Consider the following 26,652-nt stretch of genomic DNA (forward strand, 5'->3'; position numbering starts at 1 on the left):
AGGAGCTGGTTTTTGTCTGTCAACAATTTGTGGCGGCCCGTCTAGATATCCAGCTGAGCCATTTTTGTGTTTTCCTTATTGTTTTCTGTGACTCTGTCAAATATATTTTGGCTTTCCTTAATTAACCTAAAAGGCCTTGAATCGATAACTTGCAGTAAAGAGCGCAGATGAACACAATGGTTTCATGTCGCAAGGAAATAAAACGGTGTCAGCGATGTGCCTTTATGTGCCTTAAGCATTTCAACATGAGGTGGAGGAAATGAGTAGATAATTAAATAAATGAATGAATAAATAAATAAATAGATAACGCTTACATTGTTTTGCTTACTGTGACTTGCATTGTACATGGGATTTGAACAAAAGCGAAGTACTGAAATTGTAGTTGGGAAGATTTACGTATTCTTCATTACGTTGAGAGAAAACTAAAGGGAAAACTGATACCAAAATTGGGAGTGCCTTTGCAAAATAAGACGTATTGTTGGACAATTTTTCTACTTAGTAAAGTCTTCATGACAAATAATTTTCTCGGAAAGAGCTGGAAATTCTCCCAAAATTATTTCCCCCTGACGTATTTTTGACCCGAAGCCGATCTCTAAACTTTTGGTAGTATCATAAACCCTCTGAAAAAAGGGAAATTGATTTCAAATGCATCTTGAAGCTAGCGTTTTAATTGTTGCAGCCGAAGAACAATCCGAGCAGACTGTCACAGTGTTACCTGAAATCTCCTTCATAACGCAAAACACAAAACAACAACTTTTTTTCACTTGAGAAAGAAGTTAAGGTTTTAAGGTAGAACTTATAATAATTTTTCATGCGTCTTTCAGGTCTCCACATATTAGCTACTTCAGAAACGAGAAGAAACCTAGGGTGAGTGAGACCGTCAACCTCTCATCTTTTGTTTTGTCCCCCAGCAACGGTTAGACTGCTAGTTTGACAAATTTAATTGGCAGCATTTCATCTCCGTTTCCCGGAACCACTTACGCGCCACGAAAGAGAAGGAGAGACTTGCCGATTTTGTTCTCCGCCAACCTCGTTCCTAGGTTCTCTCTCTCAAGGGAGGCAGAAGAGAGAGAGCCTGAGAACTAGGTGGGTTCCCCGCATCCCCGGCTTGTCATATTTCTGGATCAAAAGACTCGAATGAGTGAAGATAATTTGCAACGAACCAGCATGCAAGGTTATATGGGAGTATTTAAACAGATCTGAACTTAATACAGTCTTTGAAATCATTCTTTAAGGTCCGGTAATACGGGCAACATTTTTCTTCAACTTGTCTCGCAACATTGTTGCATTGCAAGTTGAAACACATTGTTGCGCGTATTACCACGTTTGGTACCAACTTGTCTCGCAGCAGAATACAGTGTTGCAAGTTGAGGCAACATGTTGCACAAAGTAGACTCGAGTTCTACTTTCTGCAACAAATTTTAGTTTTGCTGCTCGTATTATCACTGAAGCTGCAACTTGCCTCGCAACAAATTTGAATTCAATGCTTGTGATAGGCTGTCGCGAAGCGTGGCAACGCGGCAAACAAAACAAACATAGCGGACGGTGAAGGCGGGCGTGAATTCGAAATAGACCAGTAACTCTCGGAATGTCACAAATTTGCCCTGTACAAAGACCTCGAGGGCTATCATAGTCTTTGGGACACCTCGTTTGTCTCTTCACACAAGTAGCAAAAAAGGCAAACGGTGTGGAAGAAGTCTGGAAGAACTGTCGCAAAAATACAACTTTTCGCCTAGCAATCTGAAACGAAAGCGAGCTTCATACTGCAGGTGAGAACTTCGCTGGCACGGAAAGTTAAGAAGAAAATGACTTCCAGAAATCGAAGTGGAAGTTCGTGGAAACGCTAAATTATTTGAAAGAAGGCTCCATCTTTATTTAAACAGGATTGACCAATTATACGTGAAGAATTCCGCAGACTTGCAACACTGTATTTTGCTGCGAGACAAGTTGGTCACAAACGTCGTAATACGCGTAACAGAGGGTTTCAACTTGCAATGCAACAAAGTTGCGAGACAAGTTGAAGAAAAATGTTGCTCGTATTACCGGACCTTTAATTTATTGAGTTATTTTTTTGTAAAAAAAAAATACCTCTTAGTCGGCGCGTCGGGTATGTTATGGACTGGTCAATGGGTGAGTGAGTGAGTGAGTGAGTGAGTGAGTGAGTGAGCGAGTGAGCGAGTGAGCGAGTGAGCGAGTGGGCGAGTGAGCGAGTGAGCGAGTGAGCAAGTGAGCGAGTGAGCGAGTGAGCAAGTGAGCGAGTGAGCGAGTGAGCAAGTGAGCGAGTGAGCAAGTGAGCGAGTGAGCAAGTGAGCGAGTGAGCAAGTGAGCGAGTGAGCGAGTGAGCGAGTGAGCGAGTGAGCGAGTGAGCGAGTGAGCGAGTGAGCGAGTGAGCGAGTGAGCGAGTGAGCGAGTGAGCGAGTGAGCGAGTGAGCGAGTGAGCGAGTGAGCGAGTGAGCGAGTGAGCGAGTGAGCGAGTGAGCGAGTGAGCGAGTGAGCGAGTGAGCGAGTGAGCGAGTGAGCGAGTGAGCGAGTGAGCGAGTGAGCGAGTGAGTGAGTGAGTGAGTGAGTGAGAGATGTATGTATGTCACACCAATCAGATTGGATCTACTGTGAATAGCCAATCAAATTTCTTGTTGTAAAGGTAAATGTTATGTGAGAAACACAAGGTATGTATAAATACAAGGACTTTGGCAATTGAAAAACAAAGAGTGACGTGTATGTTGCCGGTTTGTAATTTTTAGTCCGGTTTGGAGGGGAGTGTGACAGTTACATACGTACATTAGGTTGTTTTAAAGTGCAAATTTTCAGTGTAATGGTGGCTAGTTATGAACGAGATGAGTCTTGAGTTTTGAAGCAGTTCATGAGTTAGTAGTAGGCAAATGGCACGAGATATTTTTATTTTTAATTACAAAGGGTAACTTGATACTTTTGTTTTTCACAAGGAGTTAATTCAATTAGAGGTCACGAATCGTCGGTTCTAGTTCTTAGGAAATGTTTTAGAGGAGACGAGACTATTTAGATTTGAAGCAGTTCTAACGTTTACAATAGTAAGTGCAGATATTTTTAAAGGTAAAAAGTATGAAAACTGTTCAAATGTTCTTTGAAGACTGCGCGGTAGCAAGTTAAGGTGCAATTTATTTAAATCAGACTTTCAACGTGTCAGAGGTTTTTTTCTCTTTCTTTCTATTTTCGGTGAAGTTGGGTTGTATTGTGTTGTGTAAAAAGGTAAACTTACGACTCGTATAAAATGCGAAAAAGTCCCTAAATTAACTTGAGTATTTTTGAGCAAAAATTCCTCTTGGGGGTTGGAAGGGTTATGTGATCGGTGAGTGAGGGAGTTATGCATGTGCGCGTGTCACACCAATCACAGTGCGGGTTGTATCAAAGAACGAATCAAATTGCCTGATAGGAAATAAGATGGTATCTACATTAATCTGGAGGCGTGTCAGGTTACTGTAGTTTGTTCAGTCAAACATTTTATTGCTTACTATTTAGCTATCTTACCATGACCGATGTAACATCGCAACCAAAAAACTTGTCAAATTAACCAAATCACTACTGTACCATGAATGCTCCTATCTCCGACACTTCACACAAAAAAATAACTCTTGCACGCCTTGCGTGCCTATGTTACCTCTTAGTCGGCGAGTCGGGGTATGTTAGGGACGGGCCAATGGATGAGTAAGTGAGTGAGTGAGAGATGTATGTACGTCACACCAATCAGATTGGATCTACTATAAACAGCCAATCAAATTTCTTGTTGTAAAGATAAATGGTATGTGAGAAGATTTGATCCCGATACAGTTCAGAACGGCCATATTTATTCTTTAAATGAGGAGGAAGTATTCATATATTGGTCTCACTTCGACATTTTCTGTGGGTTAGGCTGAGGATTTTGTGGGCGGGTTTGATAATCATTTGCAACTGGATAATCAGTCAAAGAAATATAGTGTTTGGCATATAACTACGAGCATGCGATGAAGAGTGAGCTTTTTCCATTAGATAAGTTTTTGAATCTTTTGAGTCTTAGCCGCTCTCCTACTGGGTTTAAGATGTGAATGAAAAACAAGTTGATGTGGTTTCTACGATGGATCAATTGTATTTTAGGGGGGCGGAATGCACTACTGGGAATGTGAAGAGGTTGTGACCAGGTTCAAATCGTTTGTGTTGTATTGAAACCTAAATATTGCTGCAGAGTTCGTAATGAGTGTTCCGGGCGTGTCGTTAATTTTGACATCCATTGATAAGTTTCAATGTGAAAAGCGAAGAGACTACGATTAATTTCGTCAAGAGAACAAAAAGATATTATTCTGTGACGATTTTACAATTATAATGGTTCTTGTTTACTACTGGAATGAGAAGATTCGTTTTAAATGAAACTAAATCTTTTCTCTTCAATGTTATCAGGGTTTTCGCTTTTTCACATTAATAGCCAGCACGAATTGTAGTAGGAGAAAAAGGAAATAATTATTGTTCAAGATAACTTAAGTGAGGTATATGAAGTCTTGGGCGTTTTATTGTATTAAACACGAGGACTTTGGTAATTGAAAAATAAAGAGTGACGTGTATGTTGCCGGTTTGTGATTTTTAGTCCGGTTTGGAGGGGAGGGTGACCGTTACATGCATACGTACATTGGGTTAGAGTGCATAATTTTCAGTGTATTGGTGGCTAAAACCGAACGAGACGAGTCTTGAGTTTTGAAGCAGTTCATGAGTTAGTAGTATGCAAATGAAACGAGATATTTTTATTCTTAGTTACAAAGGTAACTTGATACTTTTGTTTTTCACAAGGAGTAAATTCAATTAGAGGTCACGAATGGTCGCTTCTAGTCCTTCTAGTTCTTAGGACATGTTTTAGAGGAGACGAGATTATTTAGATTTGAAGCAGTTCTAACGTTTACAATAGTAAGTGCAGGTAACGATTGTTTTGTTCTTGTTGCATGCAAATATAACAAGATATTTTTATTTTTTTAGTTACAAAGGGTAATTTGACACTTGTTTTTCACAAGGGAGTAAATTCAATTAGAACTGACGAATCATCACCGCTCTTTCCCACGAGATGTTTGTTATCTTTAGTTACAAATGGTAACTTAACACTTTTGTTTTTTATATGGGAGTAAATTCAATTAGAGCTTACAAGTTATCGGCTATTGTTCCCAGGTTATTAAACAAAAAAAAGCTTTCATTTCTGGACGGTTTTTACGTCTCTGCAGTAGCAGTTTATTTTTATTTGATGGGCATTTTATGACATTCTTTTCAGTCCGATATTTTTAGAGGTAAAAAGTATCAAAACTGTTCAAATGTTCTTTGAAGACTGCGTGGCACCAAGTTAAAGTGGAATTTATTTAAATCAGACTTTCAACGTGTCAGAGAGGTTTTTTCTTTCTTTCTTTCTATTTTCGGTGAAGTAGTGTTGTTGCGTTGTGTTGTGTAAAAAGGGTAAACTTACGACTCGTATAAAATGTGAAAGTTCTCCTAACTTGAGTTTTTTTGAGCAAAAAGTCTTCTTGGGGGTTGGAAGGGTTATGTGATCGGTGAGTGAGGGAGTCATGCATGTGCGCGTGTCACACCAATCACAGTGTGGGTTGTATCAAAGAACGAATCAAATTGCCTGTTAGAAAATAACATGGTATCTACATTAATCTGGAGACGTGTCAGATTGCTGTAGTTTGTTCAGTCAAACATTTTATGACTTACTATTTAGTTATCTTACCATTACCGATGTAACATCGTATGTACATCATAAATTCCCGGTTTCTTTCTTACTGTACATCGCAACGAAAACAACTTGTCAAATTAACCAAATCATTACTGTAAACAGTTCCATGAACGCTCCTTTCTCCGAGACTTTCAGTTCACAAAAGAAAAAATAACTCTTGCACGCCTTGCGTGCCTATGTTATATGGCAGTCGTTGAGAGCAGATTGGAGACATTTGACGCCCTCTTCCGACTGGCTCCCTTGGCAGTTGGCAATAATTTTTTTGCTTTTAATTTTGACAGTTAATAGTTAATTCTTAGGCCGTTTGACGGTTACCCCTTCGAGACCATCTTTTCTCAACCACAGATGTAAATCTAACCTTTTAAACTTTATTTTGTAGGAGTTACAACTGAAACGTATTCGTCAGCGTATTAAATGCTTAAACTTGCTCCCAGGGTCCTCTCTATATACCCCTAAGCGAAGGTTGTGCGAGCCCTGGAAACAAGGGTCTTCTACTTAGCGTTTCTAAACATATTGTCGGTTTTAACAAATTGTACAGTCTGCCTGTTGACTATTTGAGTCCAAAGCTCAAGATAGGAATTCTCTTTTTCGAATACCACATTACTCTCACGGGTACTCGTCATAGCAGTGTGATGAGTTCATTACTATCAACTCTGATTTTTGCGTTCGACGAAGTGGAACGCAAACCTAATTTTGACCTGTGGCTTTTCAGAGTTGGTCTCCCTGTGGACGGTTCTAAGCTGGAAAAAACTACATTCCTGGCAGGACACCAAAATGGCCACCCCGCTTGATTTTTGCAGGGGCATGCTAAGACAATGTGATAAGACATATGGCGAACATGTGAGTATGTTAGCAGGCCATGTGAGCTCGTCTTTCCGATGGATCTTTTTTTTACTTCTTTCCATTCAGTCGCCGTACGCCTCGCTATTATGTGCTCTCAGCGTTAGATTTTGGTGAATTTAAACGCTTCGACGGCAGCATTTATCGCAATCTGAGGGAATTGTCCTTGTTTATTAACACGACTTGGCTTTGGGATGATAACCGTAGGAACAGCTACATTTGGATTGCATTTGTTGATTAGTTCCAGTCGCGACAGATAGCTCAGTCTTTATCCGGTCGAAATTTTATTGTTTGGAATCGGTGGAAAAGTACTCTGAAGGTAAGATCCATAAGACTACTTTATTCATCAGGGGAAATACTCGAATTAGTCGCGAGACGAGCACGCGACTGCAAATGCTAGCTTAGAATAATGTACGTAATTTAAATATTCTATGAAACTTGAGAGACTACAGAAACTGGCAGCGTCACGCAACGTATCAACAAATCGTGACCTCTTCACTAGCATGGACTTTGACACTATGCATGTCTGACTGTAAAACCTCGGTTGCTGCTGAAAAATGTTGATTTTAGCAATGGACAAAGGTTGAAAGTCAGCTAGTGAAATCATTTATTTACGATGTATAATTATATATTAAAGTGAGAGCGTCGAACGCACTCTCATAATCTCTGATTACTACTAGTTTTTAACAATGCATATATATTTTAAGGTGGTATGGTACCCTAAAATATGGCGATGTTCATGAAAAATTCAATTTCTTGGAAATACAAGACTTAAGACCCTCGAGGACTGGTCAAAAACATTTTGAAACGATCTTGCCGAATTTCCTTCCAGATGAGTGTGAAATTTAAGGAAAGTACACAGTGGTATAAGTTTTTTCACGTGGCAACAGCCATAGCAACGACTGTTTACTATAAGAACGTGACCAAAAATATAGATTATTTGTAACTTATATGAACGAAACTATTTAGAAAATACTTTTAAGACATGTACAACTCGATTGGTATAATTATTTGTGAAAAGCTTTGCCTCAAATTCCCATCACAGGCTCATTCATTTCCCTTATGACAAGGAATATTTCCCACAACTGCGGTAACTTTTTACAAAATAGAACAACCATTGCACCCCCTCCCCCGAGATCCAATCTGCACCCCCCCCCCCCCCCCCCACTATTTGTGGCTCGTTAAATGCTTAATACTTCGTGTAAAAAACTTAAAGTGCATTTTTCTCAAAAGTTTAATTTTGTACTGACTGACTTCGCGCCAACATTTATACTTTACAAGGTTTTAAAGTAGAATTTCTGAAACTTGAGATCATCAAAGACCAATAGTGTCGTGATGATATAAACCAAAACAATCGTAACATTCTAAGGTCTGTCACGTGACATGAGATGATTTGTCCACTGGGTGTGGTAAAAAATAAGGTTATTTCCAAATAAAGCTGTAAAAAGCACTGAAAATAAGAGTTAACTGTCAAAACTTAGGTTCATATCACAGAACAAAACAGAAACTTACATGATATGCTTATTTGACAGTCAATTCTTGTTTTGTGAAAGAGCAGGAAGTGTTGGCGTCAATACTATAAAACACTACTTCAAAAGGCCGTGGCTGGTTTCCATAGCAACCATTTTGAGTAAAACTCTAGAAATTTAATTTCTCTTCTTGAGTGCAATAGCACACAATTGATCTTTCTTCACCATATTTAAACAAACTTTTTGGTCCATATTGAGGGTACCATACCACCTTAAGCCATGAAACATGAAACAATTTTGTGTGTGTGTTTTCTTAGTGGAACCACCACTTAGAGATACCTCTCCAGTAACACTCTTTATTACTGTAACATAACATCACTAAAAGGACCACTTAATTCTGCCCAAAAGTCAAAGTTCTAGATCAGAAATTTCAACTGTACTTGGAGTTAACAGACTTTGTTTCACGGTTAAGACATTCCTAATCACTAGTTGTAAAAGAAACGACAAGACAGGTCAATCACTCTTGGAGGCAAAAGTGCTTTGATAGTTTTGTAATACATCTAAATTATAGTCTTAACATGAAGTAATGGTCTGAATCCATCCGGGTACACAATGCAAGAGACCTGGAAGCGAAGGCTCTCGTTCCCAAGCCCCAGCCTTGATTAGTGGCCGCATGGTGACCTAACATAGTGACACAATCAGAGGGCTCAAAGAGGACCTCCTGATTAAGGCTTTCATTCCCAAACTCAAAACATCGATTCTCCTTACTGGTTGCTATACAATTCCTTTAATAATAGTCATGAGAATTTGGTAATACATAAAGTCAACATTGTCTAGTTTGGAATTTGTTCAATTCGCATCTTCCCCCTGTTGCTAACTATTAGTATTATAAGAACTTAGACTTTGGTTAACTACGCAAGTTTTATAGAGTGAAACCAAAACAAGTCAACCATAAGGTAATATTTTCAGGTCCGGAGAACATACTGCGCCAAAGGAGTATGATTTTCGAAGAGCTGTCTCCATGGTAATTATCAAGAGTCTATTTTTAGGTCTAAGACATGTGGTATTCAGATATCCCTCTGTTGTCACAGCATTCTAGCCTCTCCCTCCCCTCCCACGCGAAGTTTCGTGTTGTAAATGTGTCAGGCGTCTGCGCTTCCGAGATGTTCTGACTCCTTGAGCCTGAGGCGAGCAAAATCTTCAAAGATTAAATCATCGTCTTCATTCTTACCAGGTCCACTGAAATGAAATAAGAAATGCCAGCATTACTACCTTATAAAAAGAGAAGATGAAGGGTTGAGGGTTCATCCCCCATATAGGCATTATTCCCCGGGTAATCCCTTTCAAGTTCCCAGTTCTCCCGCGGATAATAGGAAGTTAAAGAAAACCACGACGGCAATGAGGAAGTCGGTAAACAAAAGGTTTAATGAGCAAACCACTGATGAGCGATTCCACTGTAATAACTGAGAGACAAGAACATCAAGAGTTTTTGTTTGCTCATACTCACTCGGTATCAAAGTCGATTAAGTTGTGATCCACAGCAGGTTCTTCAGATGAAGCAGCCACTAAAATAAAATCACATACACGGTGAAAAAACGTGCTACGATGTAAGCAAGGGAAAGTAACAATGAACGAATTGTGCTCAGTCCTAAAGAGCGAACACCTCTCTAGTCAAGACAGTGAGAGGAAAAAAGTTTGGTCGACCCCTCCCTCTCCGAGTATCGTACCTGCTGCTTCCTCTGTGGGCACGTTCTGTTGTGGTACTGGAGTGGGGGGCGGCGTCTCCTCGGGAGGCTTGGGGTGACTTAGCGTGAAAGGTAATTCCAGGGTGACATCACTATAAGAAAAGAACGTTTGATCAGCAATTTGTCAGAAAAGAACGTTTGATCAAAGAAATGTCAGAGAAGAACGTTTGGTCAAAGTATTGACCAAAAAAAAACGTTTGATCGACAAATTGTTAGAAAAACACGTCTGATCAACAAATTGTCAGAAAAGAACGTCTGATCAACAAATTGTCGGAAAAGAACGTTTGATCAACAAATTGTCAGAGAAGAACGTTTGACCAAAAATCTGTTTAAAAGGAATGTTTAATCGACAATTGTCCGTCGAAAAGAGCGTTTGATCAACAAACTGCCAGAAAAGTACATTTGATCAGTTAACCGTTAAAAAAAAAAAATCGAGAGACTGAGATTTCACTGCATAGTGTATACGGTTCATATGTCTTCGATAGTATCACTTGAAAATTAAACACTACAAAGATCACGAAAAATTCGACAACTTTGAAGATATGAAACGATTAACATGGGCAATATATGTATCTACATATAAAATAACTTCTCCTAACTTCGAAGACAATTCAAGTTCCAACCCGTTGTGAACATCACCCAGAGGCTTTTCTTAGTTCAGTGGTAGCGAAAACTTGGACTGACTGCAGTCCGTTGTAATCTCGTTTAACTTTGCAGGTCCATTTTTTTTCTTCGAGTTCCCCTGCAGTTAAAAACTGTTACTATGATATTTTAGCTACAACGATGACCAGCTGACCATTGTAGAGATTCCTTAACATTGCAACTTACCCTTTATGACACTCACAGAAATCAAACAGGTATATGCCCGTAAAAGGATTACTTAAATATATTGCGTTTCTTACCCTCCGTATTGCACTATAACTCGCACTTTGACTTTATACTGTACTATAATTCCAAGATTTTCTTTAGACGTGCTTTCATCCATTCTACAACAGAGAGAAATAAAGTCATTAACATTGTATATAAGCAATAAAATACGGTTTATCTTCTCGCGAGACAAAAGCGACCTTCTCAAGAACATGAGTATTGCTATAATACAAACAAACCAACTTTAACCATGCTTTGTTCTTTTGTAAAGCACTTCAGGAGTGGAAGTGAGCACTCAAGAAGTACAAAACCAACTCGCATATGGTTCGTGTTCTGCTGCACAGTCCGTGTGCACTCACTCCACTTCTCTTAACACTGTTTCAAGGCTTTCCCATTTGTTTAAAACCACCAGCAATCCAGCTTACACTGTACACAAGACAAACGCCAGGTAGGAAGAAACAGCAAAAAAACAATACTACAGATAAAAATCACAGTGGTGTATTTTTCCGTTTCACTTTTCTCTAAACTTGCACTAAAGACATGATTGATCATCGCAATTATATACACAGTTTAAGCAGCTGTGAAATTAAAGCATGAAAAAATTCAGGCTTGTACAGACCTGAATTCAAGCCTGATGTTTTTTTCAGGCTTTAATTTCACAGCTGTGTATATAACTGCGATGATCAATCATGTTCAAATATATGATCTTTCATATATTCACTTGTAAACTTACATTGTTGAAGAGGCTAAATTGGTATCCTCGTGTTTTAGTTTTCCGTCCAGTGCTAAACCTCTTTTCTCCTTGAAACGTGCATAAAAAAGAAACAGTTGAGAAGACTGCCGTATACAACTGCAATAACTGTCAAGTAATAACATAGATAAAGGTAAAGTCTGCACACGAGCCAAGAGGCCCATCAGGCCGGAGCTTATCCCAGTTTGTAGCATGAAGCAACTAAGAGTGTTTCTACTCCCCCCCTGGATGGGACGCTAGTCCATCGCAGGGTTACCCCCCAACATTAAGTTCCCAGTTACCCAGTTATACAACTGGGTGGAGAGAGGCACCTGAAACTCCGGACCTTCTGGAACGGAAATTCCCGGTCAAAAATTTTCGAAAATTTGTGTCTACCTCCCGAGGTTGTCGTCGTTTTCCGGAAATTCAGGAAAAATGCTGTTCAACTCGCCACTGGAAATTTCTGGAATTCCGGAATTTTTGTTCGAATGGAGAGAGAGCCCCTAGACGAAACGAAAAAACTGACTATACCCTGTTATTTGCCAGAAGTGGTGTGAGGCGATATACTTTTGATAACCTTCCACTCGGTGTAACTGGAAATCCATCTCTGTAGGAAGTACAAACAATAAAAAACTGTCATTAGCATCCTGCTCAAATTTATTCGCCATCATCTCATCTCATCTCATGTTATGACTGCATTTACTTCTAATACAACTTCACCTTTCAGTTTACATTTCTTTTCAACATAAGTCCTACTCATCACTAGTTCGACTCATTGTACTCGCTTACGTGTTTGGCAACTTAATTTTGTTCTTTCTTTTTCTTGTGACTTGATGTATTGTTTATAACAATGCCCGCCTCGATTAGCCTACATGTACGCTAAACGCGGGTAGTGTAAGTTGTAACTTGATTTTGATTTGAATAAATAGGTAAAAAACAGGTAAAGTCTGCATACGAGCCAAGCGGCTCATCAGACCGGAGCTTATCCCGGTTTCTGTAACATAAAGCGACTAGGAGTATTTCTACTCCCCCCCCCCCCCCCCCCCACCCCGGATGGATAGTAGGCCATCGCGGGGTTACCCACAGCATTAAGTTCGCCGGTACCCATTTATACACCTGAGTGGAGAGAAGCACTGTGAGAGTTAAGTGTCTTACCCAAGAACATAACGCAATGTCCTCGGCCAGGGCTCGAACCCGGACCACTTGATCCTGAGACGAGCGCACTAACCATGAGGCCATCGCTAAGAGTTCTTACGCGTGATCTGCACATGTGAAAAATCCGAAGGGTGAAAACGACAACAAACTGAGTCATCCAAGAAGTCTACAAACTAAAATGCTTAGCGTCCGCTTTAGGCTTAATTTCTGACATCGTGCAAAGGAACCTTTCAAGCGTCAACATGCGCGTAAGCCTCGCGCAAATTTTTTCTTATTTCAAGTCAAGCGCCAAGCTTTCTTTTAACAGATGAAGACATCCAACGTTTTTCAACTGGTATCAGGTACTTACTCTGATTCTAGCGAAGCCACAGGACACTTGTACTGCGCAGTTGAAAACAGGCAGATGTCTGCAAACTGTCTTACTGAAAAAGACAAAACTCGAATTCAGCTCTAAACTATGAGTAGTCCCTCTTTCGCGTAGTCCGTCGAGCGAGACCGCAAATAAACCGCGAGGAGAAAATCCTGAGGTCGAGAAGCGCGCGAATTTTTCGCCCCCAGGATCTCGCGCGGCCATTTTCTTTCGCGTCACGCTCGACGGATTGAGCGATAGAGGGACTACTATAGTATGATTAAGCTCCGGAATTACGTGATTCAACACGAATAACACAAGACTGGGGAAATGTCCTATTTCATAAATTCAAGGTTTCTAAGGAAAACGTTGGGCTGTAAAGCACTTGTTAACCTCATCTTTCCACTTGAAGTTGTTAAACGCAAAGTAATGGACCTTTTAACCGGTGCCACGCTTTTCCGTTTTTTTCATTCAAAACAAAAAATAAACTGCACCGATTGATTATTATGCTGAATTTAGTAAGTACGTGAAGTTTCAATCGAATCCGTTGCAAACTGATAACAATATGGGACACCTTACTTGCCACTTTTTTACACAGAAATGTATGCCAGGGGTCAATACTTGCACCCCCCCCCCCCAGCCCCCCTTCCCCACCCGGCATACATGTACATTTTCTTGTAAGTTTGGGGTCCTACATTTTTATGAGTTTGCAACGGATTTTTCCAAAACGTCCTAGATCTACTAAATTCGGCTTGATAAATTGAACTGGCTTTTCGTTTATTTGAAAAATACGAAAAATTGTTGATCTTGCGAGACATCGGTAACCGAAGGTCCACTGCTGTAGCAGGTCAATGAAGCCCACGTTGACTTTGCTCCAACGCCGGAAGGACTAACGCCCAAAACATCCTATCGCTACCTTGCTACGACGGTCAACTTCCCTTTATGAACTTCAAGTTAATTTAAAAATGACTACATGTAGATAAATCTTTATCACCTCTTACTCAAAATAAACCCTTCACACCTAAAGAGTAGTTACAATGCAATGCAATGCAATGCAATACAATACAATACTTTATTTAGACACGTCACGTCTAAGAGCTGTACAAGATCGTTCGAAATACGTACGCGTATTCCTAAAATACAAAGATTTACGTGATTTACAAGTTATAAAATCTAAAACATTAAAAATTTTCCGTCATCTGATACACACCAATTAACTATTAACTAAACGTCACGACTTGTGATTCGTAGTAGTTTTTACTTCACTTACTTGTGACTTTTATTTTCTTGCATGTCTTGGAAGAGCCATTTTCGATACGCACATTAACTCCTATCTCCTCTCCGTGATAATACATCTGTCAGCAGTTTAAAATATGTAAATATACACGTATCAAGCTAGGCACTTCAACTCTGTACAACTGCACAAGAACCCGAGACCTAATTGAAACCCGGGATGTGAAACTGCTGTTATTGGAGAAAGATGGTTATCTCTTTGTAAAGTCCTGGGCACAAATTTTCCTTACGGGATATTTTTCTCCAGTTTTAGGGCTTATTGTTAATCAACGAGCGATTCCGAGAAGAGAATAGCATAACAGGACATAACAGTGGTACAGAAATGACAGGGCACAGAGTGACGGATATACCACATGCTGACTTAACATGCTAACAGGGTCTGTCAGCGATGCTTTGCTAGCTTGCTTAATACTCTTTTCCAGGCGCAAAAGGTGAATCAACTTAAGCTTTGAAAGTTCAAGGGAGCCCTAAAAACACCATCCTCATTCATAGAAATGACTTTTACAATCATTAAATGTTAAAATTCAGAAATTCTGTTAAAAAATATAGAGATTAGAGCTAGAGATTAAATTTGGCCTCTGCAAATTACATCACGTTGTGCACAATTTCGTGTTTCAATCATCCTGGAAGAAGGGTGAAACGAATAATTTATAATTTGCACGGTACTAGACTTGGCTACATGTAACTTCAAGGCAAGCATCTCACCTCTTTGTCTAGCGAAGCTTCAATGTGGAGCTTGTGAGCACCAAACATGAATTCTTTGTCCGTCTCGGCCCAGGGTTGTTGCTAAGGAAAGAAAGGTTGCTGTCAGAAAATTGGATTGAGTTAGCTTTCATATGATCACACACAGTGCCATTCTCCATCAGCACTGCTGATGCCTGCAAAGAGTGTGACAGGGAAGGGAAGGCGGGGGGTGGGGTGAACACATTGGAGAAGCTTAACGACAATGTTAAGCTTCTCCAATGTTAGTGTCTTTGACTAAAAGATGTTCATATCTTTAGGCTGGGATGATATTCTACCGCTGACAACAAGATGAATCATTGACTGTAACCACTTCAATCAGTTTTTGTTCCTGAAATCTTCTGCTCAATACGATAAAATTAGAAAGAGACCGCACTATAGTATTTCATACATCTACAGGTGTGTATTTCACAAGTCTACATTATTTAATATGTAGTAAAAGCAGAACAGTTAAGTCGAGGCAGTAAACAACAAAAAGAAATGTCCTTCAATAAAGCTGTCAAAAATTTCTTTAGTTCTACCATTCTTTACATGGTATAAAATCTGCACACCTACATACACTCATACATGCAGGCTTTAAGCCAGATTGGTGTCCAAGCATCCTGTGGAAGGCCACTTTATAAAATTTTTTGTTTTTATTTTTCATATGTTGCCTTATAAATTGCTCATTAAAAATTATGCTCCCTCATCATAGGCCTGCAACGCGTGCAGAGAGCTAGATTATAATGCTCTCTGCACGCATTGCAGGCCTATGATGAGGGAGCATAATTTTGAGCACGCCCTATAGGGCAGTTTGGATGCCAACTTTTCAAATCCTGGCTAAAAGCCTGCATGTGCCCGTACATGTACACGAAGCTTTGTAGCTTTGAAAACTATCGAACTATCATTTAAAATAAAGGTTGATTGATTTATTTATTGAGCCAACAACACTCACCTTTGGCAAAGGGCGTTCAGGTGCATAGGTAATCTTTCTGATAGCGAGCCTTACAGTGTCACTAAAAAGAACAGTAAACAAATTTTTCAAAGACTTTTTAAGTAAAGTCGGTGTAAACCTTGTGTAGATTCCCACTCTTAGGAATAAGAGTTTAATTAAATACAGTGTAAACATGAAATTTAGAACCATGGATCAAAAATACCATTCAGACTAATCACCTGTGAAACAATTAAGACCTTTTAGTCCACAACAAACAATGCTCACTCTTTGATTCAATGTATGAAAATTTCTACGATAAATCTTCTAAAAACATAAGTTTGAAATTTTCTTTGTTTTTAACCTCCCATAAACGACCCCTTGACAGATAATAGAGTGGAAATTGGATATGGTGTTATCACATTCCTGGATAGTACAAGAGACAGAAATTTCTCAATGAGAGGTACCGTATTGTTTCTCAAAATTGACTACTCATAATTGTGAATAACACATTTAAAACATTGGGTAAGTCTCTGCAGTTTCCATACACTAATGAGGCAAAATTTTGACCCAATAAGGTCTAAGCTCTCGTACATGTAAGCAACCACCTCCCCTAAGTGACCACATAGGCTTGAAATTTTGGGTGGTCGCTCACAGGAGGTTTGACTGTAGAATTTCACAAAGATCTTGTGAAAATAATTTATATTACCTGTACACCAAAACAGACATTTTGAGGCTTAACACCCTAAGAGGCACCAAAACTGTTTTTTTTTAACCCCTAAAAGATATGGTGAGCACTCCCGTCCTGTTGATATGGGAGTCCCCCCCCCCCCCCCCCCCCCTTTCTCCTCCTTGGAAGATCGCTACTTTCAAGATTGGTGAATAATAACACCAAAATACTATCATAACTGTCTGAGCATTAATATTGAGGGTTGCTGCTTTTAGAACATTTTGTTATGTTAATGAAGTACAGTAGTTACCTTTTTCGAGGTTTTTCTTCCATTGACTCACTGACATATGTTTTTAGTTCATAATCTACTCCACAAGGCTACAGAACAAAGAAATGTGATCATTTAATTGATATGCAAAATAATGGGCTGGACTAACAGTAAGGATCAATACTGAAATTTGAAAAGAAAAAGGTAATGTCTGTACCCCTTCCCCTGGAAGGGATGCTAGTTCATCACAGCTGGTTACAGCTAAGCAGTTTGACCACCCTGCAGTGCTGGTGTTTTAGCTCAGCAAGTACTGGAGATTTAGTTTGCACCCCAGTTTTCCTGCTTAGAGCCAAAAAAACATAGAGGGTTGGGGTAAAAGAACATAATTACAGACTCTCCCCTACTCCCAAGGTTGCTTTTTTCCACTCGCCAAATCCAAGGTAACGTTTGCTAATTCACAGTCATGAAATACACAAGTCTGTGTCTGCAGGTTACATTTTGTCAACTGACCAAACAATATGGTGGCAGGGAAAGTTTAGCATCACATGTAGGGGGATAGGGTTGTAATAATAGTGCAGCCATCAAATTTACATGACAGTAAGCTCTGGCCATGAGGCCCACCCTCTTCATAACAAATAAACTTTTAATGCTTAACAAATAATCAAATCCAAATTTTTCCTTTACCACTCTAGTCAAGAGGGTAAATTTACAACAAAACAGCCAATGCTAATTCTTTAGAATGAGATTTTCTGTTGCTCCACCAAATCTCAACCTTGCCCAGCTCCTGATCATAACTAGAATTACCCTTCCATTAGTAATGATTTGTGCGGTAAAAAACAATTATTGTACCATACCTTGCCAGTGTCCCCTGGAGCTGGCTGCAAAGTAACTGATGAAGGAGAAAATGGGGGTAACTGAAAGAAAAAACAACTTCAATTTATTCATATTTTTCACATTTTGAGACTTGCCACAATCCCAACCTTGAGGTTACTGTGTTCTCTACTGCTTGAGCATATCCCAGTTGCCACACCATGAACTAGCCAGGAGTGTTAGTTTTTCTACTCTTCCTGGAATCAGATGCTGGTCAATAACAGCAGGGTTGCAACCCACTGGAACAAAAAACATCCTTGATTTTTCCCTGGCTTTTTACTGATTGTAAAGCAATTTTCACTGACCATGTAGGATGATTATTCTTGCCATGAATTGACAAAAACAAGGATGGCTCAGATAATTTTAAAAGCAAAATTGCCTGGTCTACATGAAAACATCTAATAAAATAATTTTAAAAAATAAAAATTCCCTGACTTTTTCTGACTTTGAACAGGAATTTAGAAATTCCCTGACTTGATACAAAACTCCTTGACTTTTCCCTGACCTTGAATAAAACCTTATTTTCCCTGCCTTTTCTTGACCATGACAACCCTGAACAGTCCTGCACTCCCCTGGCCCTTCCTGCCAACCATTTTAGCAGGTTGCCTGCTGACATTTCAAAATGGCTTAGTCTGGAGTCAACATGCTAAACCTAAGCCCGCATCACATTCGCCACCACTCTGACCCTCTCCCCTGTAAGGTTACATGTAAATGTAGAAATCAGTGCTTCCCCTTCCTCAGGGCAAGGAATGGCCTACACACCTATTACCCCCTACCCCCGAGTTACTCATTCCCCCTCCCATCCCACCCTGACCTACCCACACAACAATATGGACATGCCAAGACATGCCAGTTGTCAAACACGTTTTTCAGATTTTAAGTGCATTGCTCAGATATGTAAAAGCTTTTATTTATTAAGAGTCATACCTCAAATTTGAAAGGATATGCATTAGCCCCAAGCTTTTTTCGCAGTCTTTCTTGAAGCCTCGTGAGCTGTACCTCGTCCTCTGGTTTTGGTGGATAAACTTGGGCAGTCGCCTGTCGGGATACAATTAAACACATTATCACTAAATGCACAAGGTACATTGAACGTAAGTAACAGTCTTATTTGTTGATTATCTGGTGATTTTATATTTCCTATTCATTGAAACACTTTCTTTATATTGCGGCTGGCTCTTTTTGAATGTGTTCATTACAACAGAGATTTTGTTATACTGTCTGGCACAAGGTTTAAGGTTCCACTGTCAAACTATGATGTGCACAACAAAGAGTTGTGGCAAACTCAATTACAATGTAGCAAGTTTGCTATTGAAAGTATTAAGTAAAGTGAGGTTCCACAAAATATGCACCCCCCTCCACTGAGGGAATTGGGAACACTGGAGAGGTGTGGTGGAGGGTGGGGACCAAAGGCACACGCCTTTTTCAACAAATATAAGTCCAAGCGTTGTTGCAAGAATTTGACAGGCTTTCAAGACAAAAAGTGGTAAGTAGAAATGATGTGTAAGAAATAAAGATAGAATGGGGTGAAGTCTGAAAAAATAATTTAAGGAAGGTTATGAGGCATTGAAGAATAAGCCTAAACAGATCAGAATTAAATGATTTTTTTGTGGTCACCACATACAAGAGTCCACAAGAGTCCTCATGGGCCTGATGAGGATGTGTGAGTGACCACATACAGATCCACAAAACTGTTTTAAAAAATACAGTATCTTCATGTAGAGATATTGAAATGGCTCTGTGCATTTGTATGTGATTGTCAACAAGATTGTCAATAAATAAAATCCCACATGTGCAACTACAATTTTCACTCACTGCATCCATAAAAATAATTTAACTTATGCCTACAGTACTTCAAGATCACTTGCACCCAAATCACAAGTACAGGTACAGGTACAGGAGGCATTAAAGATCCTAAGAAATGTAAGCTCGCGCATTAAACTGTTTTCTTAGGTCAGCACTTGCCATCTCCTTCTGTCTACAGTTATATGTGCTTGTTCGTAGAAAATTAGAGTAAGGCATTTAAGGGCAACTGACCTGATAAATTTGCACTTGATAAATGTTAAGTGACAGTGACAAGGAATGTGATCTCTTAAAAACAATTTGTTCATATACATGTACATTGACAATAGTCTACAGTAAGTTGTTAGGGGTTTCATTAACGTTTTCAGCAGGAGGGTAACTGGTTTTCACAGACAGGCAACACTATTAGAACCAAAAGTTCTTCTTTGTAAGAAAAACTTTCTGCTAGACGGTCAAACCAGCCAGGCAAATGTCCTCACAGCCAGTCACTTTGCCTGGTGCCTGGCCCTTAATGAAACCCTGAGTAGTAGAAGCAAAGAAGATTATCAACAAACCAGAAATAGATCTTTTCTGAATGTAAGGCCAAGGACATCCAAATCTTCACGTCCATATCTACCGATAATAACATAAAAATGACACAAGTCCAATTAAAATTGAAGACTGAACACTCTAGGACAAAAATAACTGGACTATCCTCCAAGGTCAAACTATCTAAAGTGTAGGATTTTGTTAAAGAACTACGACAGAATATCTGATCAGAATATCAGTTTTTCGTGATCTAAGTAGCAAACAATGAAACAATATATATAATACTCTAATTTCACAACCCCAAGTTTCATAGTTGTATAGACTCAAAGAGGCATAAAAACTGATCCTCATTAACTTACAAATTTCTAACACGACTGCTACATGTACATGCATGCACAATCTACTTGTACATAGAAAATAATGATTATAGCAAATATATGGCTGGCCACAACAATTAATTTATCATAAAGAGCTGAAAGGGTAATTTGTAATTGTTCAATAGATACACATTTCTTACCTAAATGCTGCCAGGACATGTGCAAATACTGAAATAATAATTAAAAACATCTTCTTTATTTCAATGTGAAGATTTTTACCAGTTACGTATTTTTTCATATAAAAGCTATTTTTCTACTCGTAACCTACAGTCAGCTGAGTCATTTTGGAGGGGTTTTTTGTGAACCCAAGGGCAAGTAAACATTAAAATGAGTAGGAGTACAGAAAAGCAGAGATATTATACACAATCGAAAATGTAGACCAAACAAAATCATTATTTAAGAAATAGAAAACATGTACCATGTTTCTGTCCAGTTGTAGAAACACGAGTGGAAGTTTGGGAGAACAAGAAATGTTGTTTTCTAATATCTAATGTTAAGATTTCCAAGAAATGCCACTTGAGCAGTATCCTTTAGTGATAAAGGTTGTCCCAAAAATTCTTGAGCAACAATTATGACAATGTTTTTTCTGGTCTTGGAATGTACTGATTCATGGCAAGTAATTTATTTCTATTTTACTTTAATTATTTTTTATTGGCTTCCCAGTACTCTGTTCAAGCCCCCAAAATCACAATGTGTTTTTTTTTTACTTTGCCAGCAAAATTCAATGTTCTCACAAAAATAGTGCTCCCTTTGCAACCACATGTCCCTTTTGCCAGCGGTAAGACTCACTTGTGCACAGTTAGGTTACAAGAAGGGCTTGACAGCTATCAATTCCATTGGCCTGCACAAACAGCAGGTAATTCTGCACTGTACATGTATTTGAAACATCTTTTACCTTTCTTCCCATCTTTGACATAATCAGGCTCTATCAACACAACACCATCTACAAAAGTAAGAGAAAAAATGTCTTTCAGCCTGTCCATATTAAATCTCTATTTAAAGAGATGAAATACCTACTAGGCACTATATACATGTAAGCATGTACCTGTCTAACAACTTATTACATGACGATCATGGTAGAAAATTAAATAAAGCAGTTCAAAATGCTTGTTAAAACACGTGTTTCCAAATATTTACCTTACAGGCACAGAAGTCACTGAACAAACAACAAACATCCTCTTTATTACCCTTTTTTCATAAATTAATACAGAAATATATAAAATATTGCTAAAAATAAGGGTTCTGGCAACCCGAAATAACCACTAGGTGAAAAATGCCGGGTTGCCAGTTTACAAATTGGTTAGTCAAATTTTAGCTGGACACACATACAAAATATAATATACACCAGAAAGTAAAGAAGAAAAGAAGCTGAAATTGCACGTATAATCTATTACCTTAAATAAAAAACTGACAAAGCATAATGAGTTTAAAGTTACCAACGGAATTAATGTTAAAACTAAAAAGCTATTAATTATCAATATAGATGTAACTAAGCCTTACAAATGCTTTGGCTTCTAGCCGGTGCTAAAATTGTGCCTGCATCCAATTTAACTATAACTCCCTGTAGCAAAGCATTCTGAATGCTGACTAAAGTACATTGTAAAATTTACATAAGATTTATGGCCTACTTGGGAAGAAAGTCATTGAGAACGCATAACTTACCCACAGGGTCAATGTGGTCAATGTGATCCACAAAATCGCGCTTTCCCAAATAGGTGGTAATCTACGAAGAAATCAGTTTACAAGTGTGTAACTGCCACAAGAGCTCTTAAGCCAACTCAAAGCTTAATATATACTGCCTGCATGCCAGGCATATGTTCACAGAATTATTTATTAAATGTTACAGTGACAATAACTACAGTTTGGAATTTTTGAAAATTATAAGTTATAGTAAGTACTGCTGATGAGAGGTGTCTTGCAAGAGCCTGAGATTCTTAAAGTTGCGTTAAGTTTGATTTTTTTTTTAAGTTTGATGATGTTGGGCTGACCAAATAATGCACTAAGTACAACATCATGCCCCCTAATCTTCAATTTGTTGATTAATCAGTAATACATGGTCAAAGCATTGTTATTATCCAAATTTACAGGATGCTGACCACTACAAATTGTTCACCATCACTCAAAATCCTGAAGAGAATTAATGGAAGTTATGATTATGGTACTGTAATACATGCAGTTCATCTAGTGCTCATCTTGTCTTCATGTTTCCAAACAAATACAGTATGTTAATGAAGACATGAAGATAAGTATCAATAACTTCCATGCTTCAGTAAGTTTGTAGTATATTTACATGTAAGTGTCGACTATCCTCTTGGCGTAATTTTTATAAAAATACAATTACCTGGTACTAAGATTTTGGGAGGACAAAACTTGACAGTTGTTGAATATAAAGAGGAAAATTTGCAAGTTAATTAACACCTCATTCAAACATTTTATTTTATACATCAGAAGGATATCTGCATGGCTAGCTAACAATTTCCTGCCAGTAATAACTTCTGTTATTGCGTTTCCTGTGTGTCCCAGCCAGAAACAATCAATATCAAAAGGTTATTCATCCAAAAAAATACTATTTGGTCTGCTAAAAAAAACTTCAGCAGAAATAGTAAAATTGCGATAGTCTGACGTTTCGATGTTTCTAACATCATTTTAGGCAAGAGTGAATTTTTTCTCACTTATTTAAATTCTTATGTGACATTTTCACTGGACTTGCCTTGAAAATGTCAGAAACATCAAAACTTCAGACTACTGTAAATAATTATTTACAAAAATACTGGAAATTAAGTGTCTTTTACAAGCACATTACAAGCCTTTTGGGCACGCATAAGAATTCTGAAAATGTCCCTTCAAGTGTTCAAACTCAATAAGTACAAAAACAAGCTGATTAAATATTCACTGGGAAAAGTACTTTCCACTTCTACAGAAAAAGGAAAAAGCTTGCCACACCCTGTGTCCTTTTTCTTACTCAGCATACAGAAAATTTCATGTACCGGTACATGTACCCTAAATTTTTAAAATTGATCTTGACATTTTTTTCAGTAGTGCATATCACTTAACCAAAATCCTGGTTTTTTTTTTGTTGGAAAACGAAATTGCAAGAGAATTTTTTCAGAATCAGTGGTAAGAGAAACATGAAGTCTACATTAGAAGTTGGTTCCTATATTCATTTCCTGTAGTGCCATAAAGTGACTAGAAGTATTTCTACTCCCCCTGAATGGGATACTCAGTCCATCGATGGCAATTAGGGCTCAAAGCCGCACTGCCCAATATAATTTAACAGTTAGCCTAACTATTAGACCACACAGCTTCCCTCATGTTCTAGACCTGACGTCGGTCAATAGAATTTTAGGTAGTCATTTCCACCTATTGAGTATAAAATAACAAAAAGGTGCTTTTTATTTAATGATTCCTCTCGGTTCTTGTCTTGCACTAAACAGTTTATATCACATTGACTGATTATTCAAAAATATATAAATACATATTGCGATGGTAAGCTTCCCCACATGGTCAGTGCATTTGGAAAATCCCTTAGTATACATCAGTTTTCTTCCCGAACATTGGGTTTTTTCTACAACTGGTACCTCTGTCTTTTTTCTACTTAAGAAAATTATGATTTTGAGGTTTCTTTCGATTTTGTAAGTACATGTACTTGAAACTTTGTATATATATTGCAAGTCATGATAAAATTCACACCAGCCTTTCCATGGTGTATTTAATCTTTGTGTCAACTTCCCTCCAGCTCAATCTCGAAATTTCGTTTCCTTTGCATATTCTGAAGACCTTGTTTGATCTTAATTTTAAAAATCTACGAGGCATGGAAGTCAAATACCGTTGTTATTACTTAGAGAAAAAACAAAGTGACATTGACAAACATAATAATTCTTCAAATCCGGACATTTTCAGTGCAAGAAATTCTTCCGAAACCTCACTTTCAAATTATAATAATTCTCATAGAGCTTAAATGGCAATTCCTAACACAGAACATCTGCAAAAACAATTTCATAACTGAAATTATTTTTCCTAGACAATTCCACAACTTATTTCCACATGTAATTTATTTAATCTTCCTTGTTTTACATTTGATGTATACACAACTTTATTAAGCCAAGAAGAAAATCATAGAAGATACAAACATATACATAATCCTTCGAATGCTATTCGATGATTTACGACTTTTGGGCTTAAACGAAACCTCAAACATCAGAATCTATTAAGTTGCTCCCGGTGTTCAACCCAAATAACAACATGGAGCGAAAGAAAAACTGAGTTAGAGGGAGATCTTTATGCCTACACACCATAAGCGTGAAGATTCGAGCCAAAAGACAACAATATTGAAGCTTTAAATCTTAACATAATAGGGTTTTTAACGAAGCTAAAAATTGTAAACAGCTAACCTGCATAGCAAATTTAATACAATCGCCGAGAAAATATTGGTCTTGAATTGTAATATTTTGAAATTCTGTCTTTCTTATAATTAAGTTTCGATCAGCTAAAGCAAAGCGGATGACACCTACCTTTCCATTAGGAGACGTCTTTTTGAAGACGCTAAAAAAGAAAGAGAGGAAATTACGCCCGAATTTAGCATAGGTAAAGCATAATTTAACTAATTCTATGCTCACAAGCTGACGTTGAGTGAAGTATTCGTTGTTGTTATCACTTTCTCCCATATTGTACAGTTAAAATAAATCTTGCACGCATACTGCATTAAAAGAACCTTAGCAAATGACAATGAGTGATTGTGAACGGCTGTAATTTTGCAATGTCAAACGAAACTGAATGTGGAACAAGGCCACATCAGTAAGTCTGCGATGAAAACAAACACACACCATAATTTGCAAATCCCTCTTACCGTGTCCCCGCTTTTTTCGAGTCACTGTTCTCCATATTAGAAACAAGCAGGTACGACCATGAAGCGACGATAGAGCAGCGATCGTAAACGCGTTTGAAGACGAAAGGCTGATCTGCCAGCTGAAAATTCAGCTCCAAGTTTGACTGTACACAATTCTCCACTCCCCGTACGATTCTCTTTCAGCTGGGAGGACCGCGATTTTCAGCGCGCCAGGAAAAATCACCGAAGAATCACTGAAGAGTGACTGATAGGCGAGAAAAGGCTGCAAAACAGTCCTTCCACATCGGTGTGAATTGAAAATTAGAATGCACAAATACTTCTCACTATTCCTAGCAGCTTCAATTTGATTTAGCGCACCCTTTAGGGCTAGCTGAAGCATGCGCAATGGTTGGGGGAAGTGTTTTGTGACGTCACAAGAGTCAATTCTTCGATAACAGAGCGAAACAGGTGTATTGGCAGACTGGTTAGGTTTTCGTGAATAATTTAAAACTTACTTCTTCCTCTTTAAATCGACGGCAATACGTTCGGCATATCGCTTACCAAAATGCGCTAGCATCCCAGGGCTTACGATAAGTAGCCAAATTACGCTCTCTATATGGGATCATTTTACAGATAGGCTTCCACTGAGACGAAAATTGTGTGCACTAGATAAGAAAAACCCACGGTTGTAAGAAGCAGTGTACAGTGCAATTTTAATTATCCATGGCCTGCAGTCGTTTGAACATTATTATATCGGCGACTTTTGAACCTAGTCAAAATTATTTCCACTGGACATCCTGGGCGAAAAGGGGCTTTTGCGTCAAGAAATTTTACCGAGGCCATCAACCGCAAATTAAGCAAGATACTCTTCTTACAGACGTTTCAGATGATGTACTTATCGCATCGAGATCTTGTTGCCGCAAGCACGTAAACGTTAAACAGAGCATTTATTTAATGAAAAAGTGTTATCCTCTAGGGTTGCTATTACACCATTAATGTTATCCAGCTTCCACTTTATTCTTCGCTGTATGTGCTTTTAGAGTCAAATGCATGCAGTTTCTTTCGCCTGCCCGATCAGTTTCAAGCAAATTAAATTAACATATCTAGATGAAGAGAAAACGTTTTCTATTTTCACAGCTTTGATCGAACTTTTTACATCTTATTTCGGTAAAACCATTTTCTGGCCATAAAGGCAGGTGAATTGAACCCAGAGGCCGTTCACCGTTAAAGTTTTTTAATGAAGCTCAAAAGGTTGTTCTATGTTGTTGTTCCGTAAATTGTATGTAGCACCTTGATTAATTGATGTCTTGTTAGACCGTATTGGGTATAGCAATATATCAGCTTTAATTTACATTTGTGACTTATCTATGATTATTCAGCCAAGTTTTAACATAAGATTAATTTATGGGTGATACTCTAAGACTTTTGGCGAGTTGAGTCTTTCTGGCAGTATCGACATGATTCCCAATTCAAATTGACTAGGTTTTCCGATTGAT

The 26,652-nt window shown here is 38.4% G+C and overlaps 1 protein-coding gene across 1 annotated transcript; it reads right to left on the bottom strand.

Moving 5' to 3' along the window:
• Window positions 1-8,370: 8,370 nt before the first annotated feature.
• Window positions 8,371-26,208, bottom strand: LOC145491785 (beta-arrestin-1-like). Its single transcript, XM_081471044.1, has 19 exons — window positions 25,178-26,208; window positions 24,843-24,873; window positions 21,994-22,054; window positions 21,227-21,274; window positions 20,472-20,499; window positions 19,981-20,038; window positions 18,554-18,664; window positions 17,611-17,670; window positions 16,799-16,866; window positions 15,843-15,903; window positions 14,873-14,953; window positions 14,145-14,229; window positions 12,875-12,947; window positions 11,902-11,977; window positions 11,374-11,441; window positions 10,676-10,759; window positions 9,756-9,865; window positions 9,536-9,593; window positions 8,371-9,267 (listed from the first exon to the last, which is right to left on the bottom strand). The coding sequence occupies exons 1-19, from the start codon at window positions 25,210-25,212 to the stop codon at window positions 9,171-9,173; spliced, it is 1,293 nt and encodes a 430-aa protein (XP_081327170.1). The 5' UTR covers window positions 25,213-26,208; the 3' UTR covers window positions 8,371-9,170.
• Window positions 26,209-26,652: the final 444 nt, after the last annotated feature.

The sequence above is a fragment of the Orbicella franksi genome, chromosome 7, assembly GCF_964199315.1.
Source record: "Orbicella franksi chromosome 7, jaOrbFran1.1, whole genome shotgun sequence".
Taxonomy (NCBI): Eukaryota; Metazoa; Cnidaria; class Anthozoa; order Scleractinia; family Merulinidae; genus Orbicella; species Orbicella franksi.

Bases quoted from the DNA above. Each gene is read 5' to 3' on its own strand.
- LOC145491785 (XM_081471044.1), bottom strand. From the start codon at position 25,212: ATGGAGAACAGTGACTCGAAAAAAGCGGGGACACG. The intron at 14,954-15,842 runs GTGAGTGTTGTT...TTCTTTCCTTAG, and splicing joins CTGAACGCCCTTTGCCAAAG to CAACAACCCTGGGCCGAGAC. The intron at 11,442-11,901 runs GTATAGTCAGTT...GCACGTTTCAAG, and splicing joins CACTTCTGGCAAATAACAGG to GAGAAAAGAGGTTTAGCACT.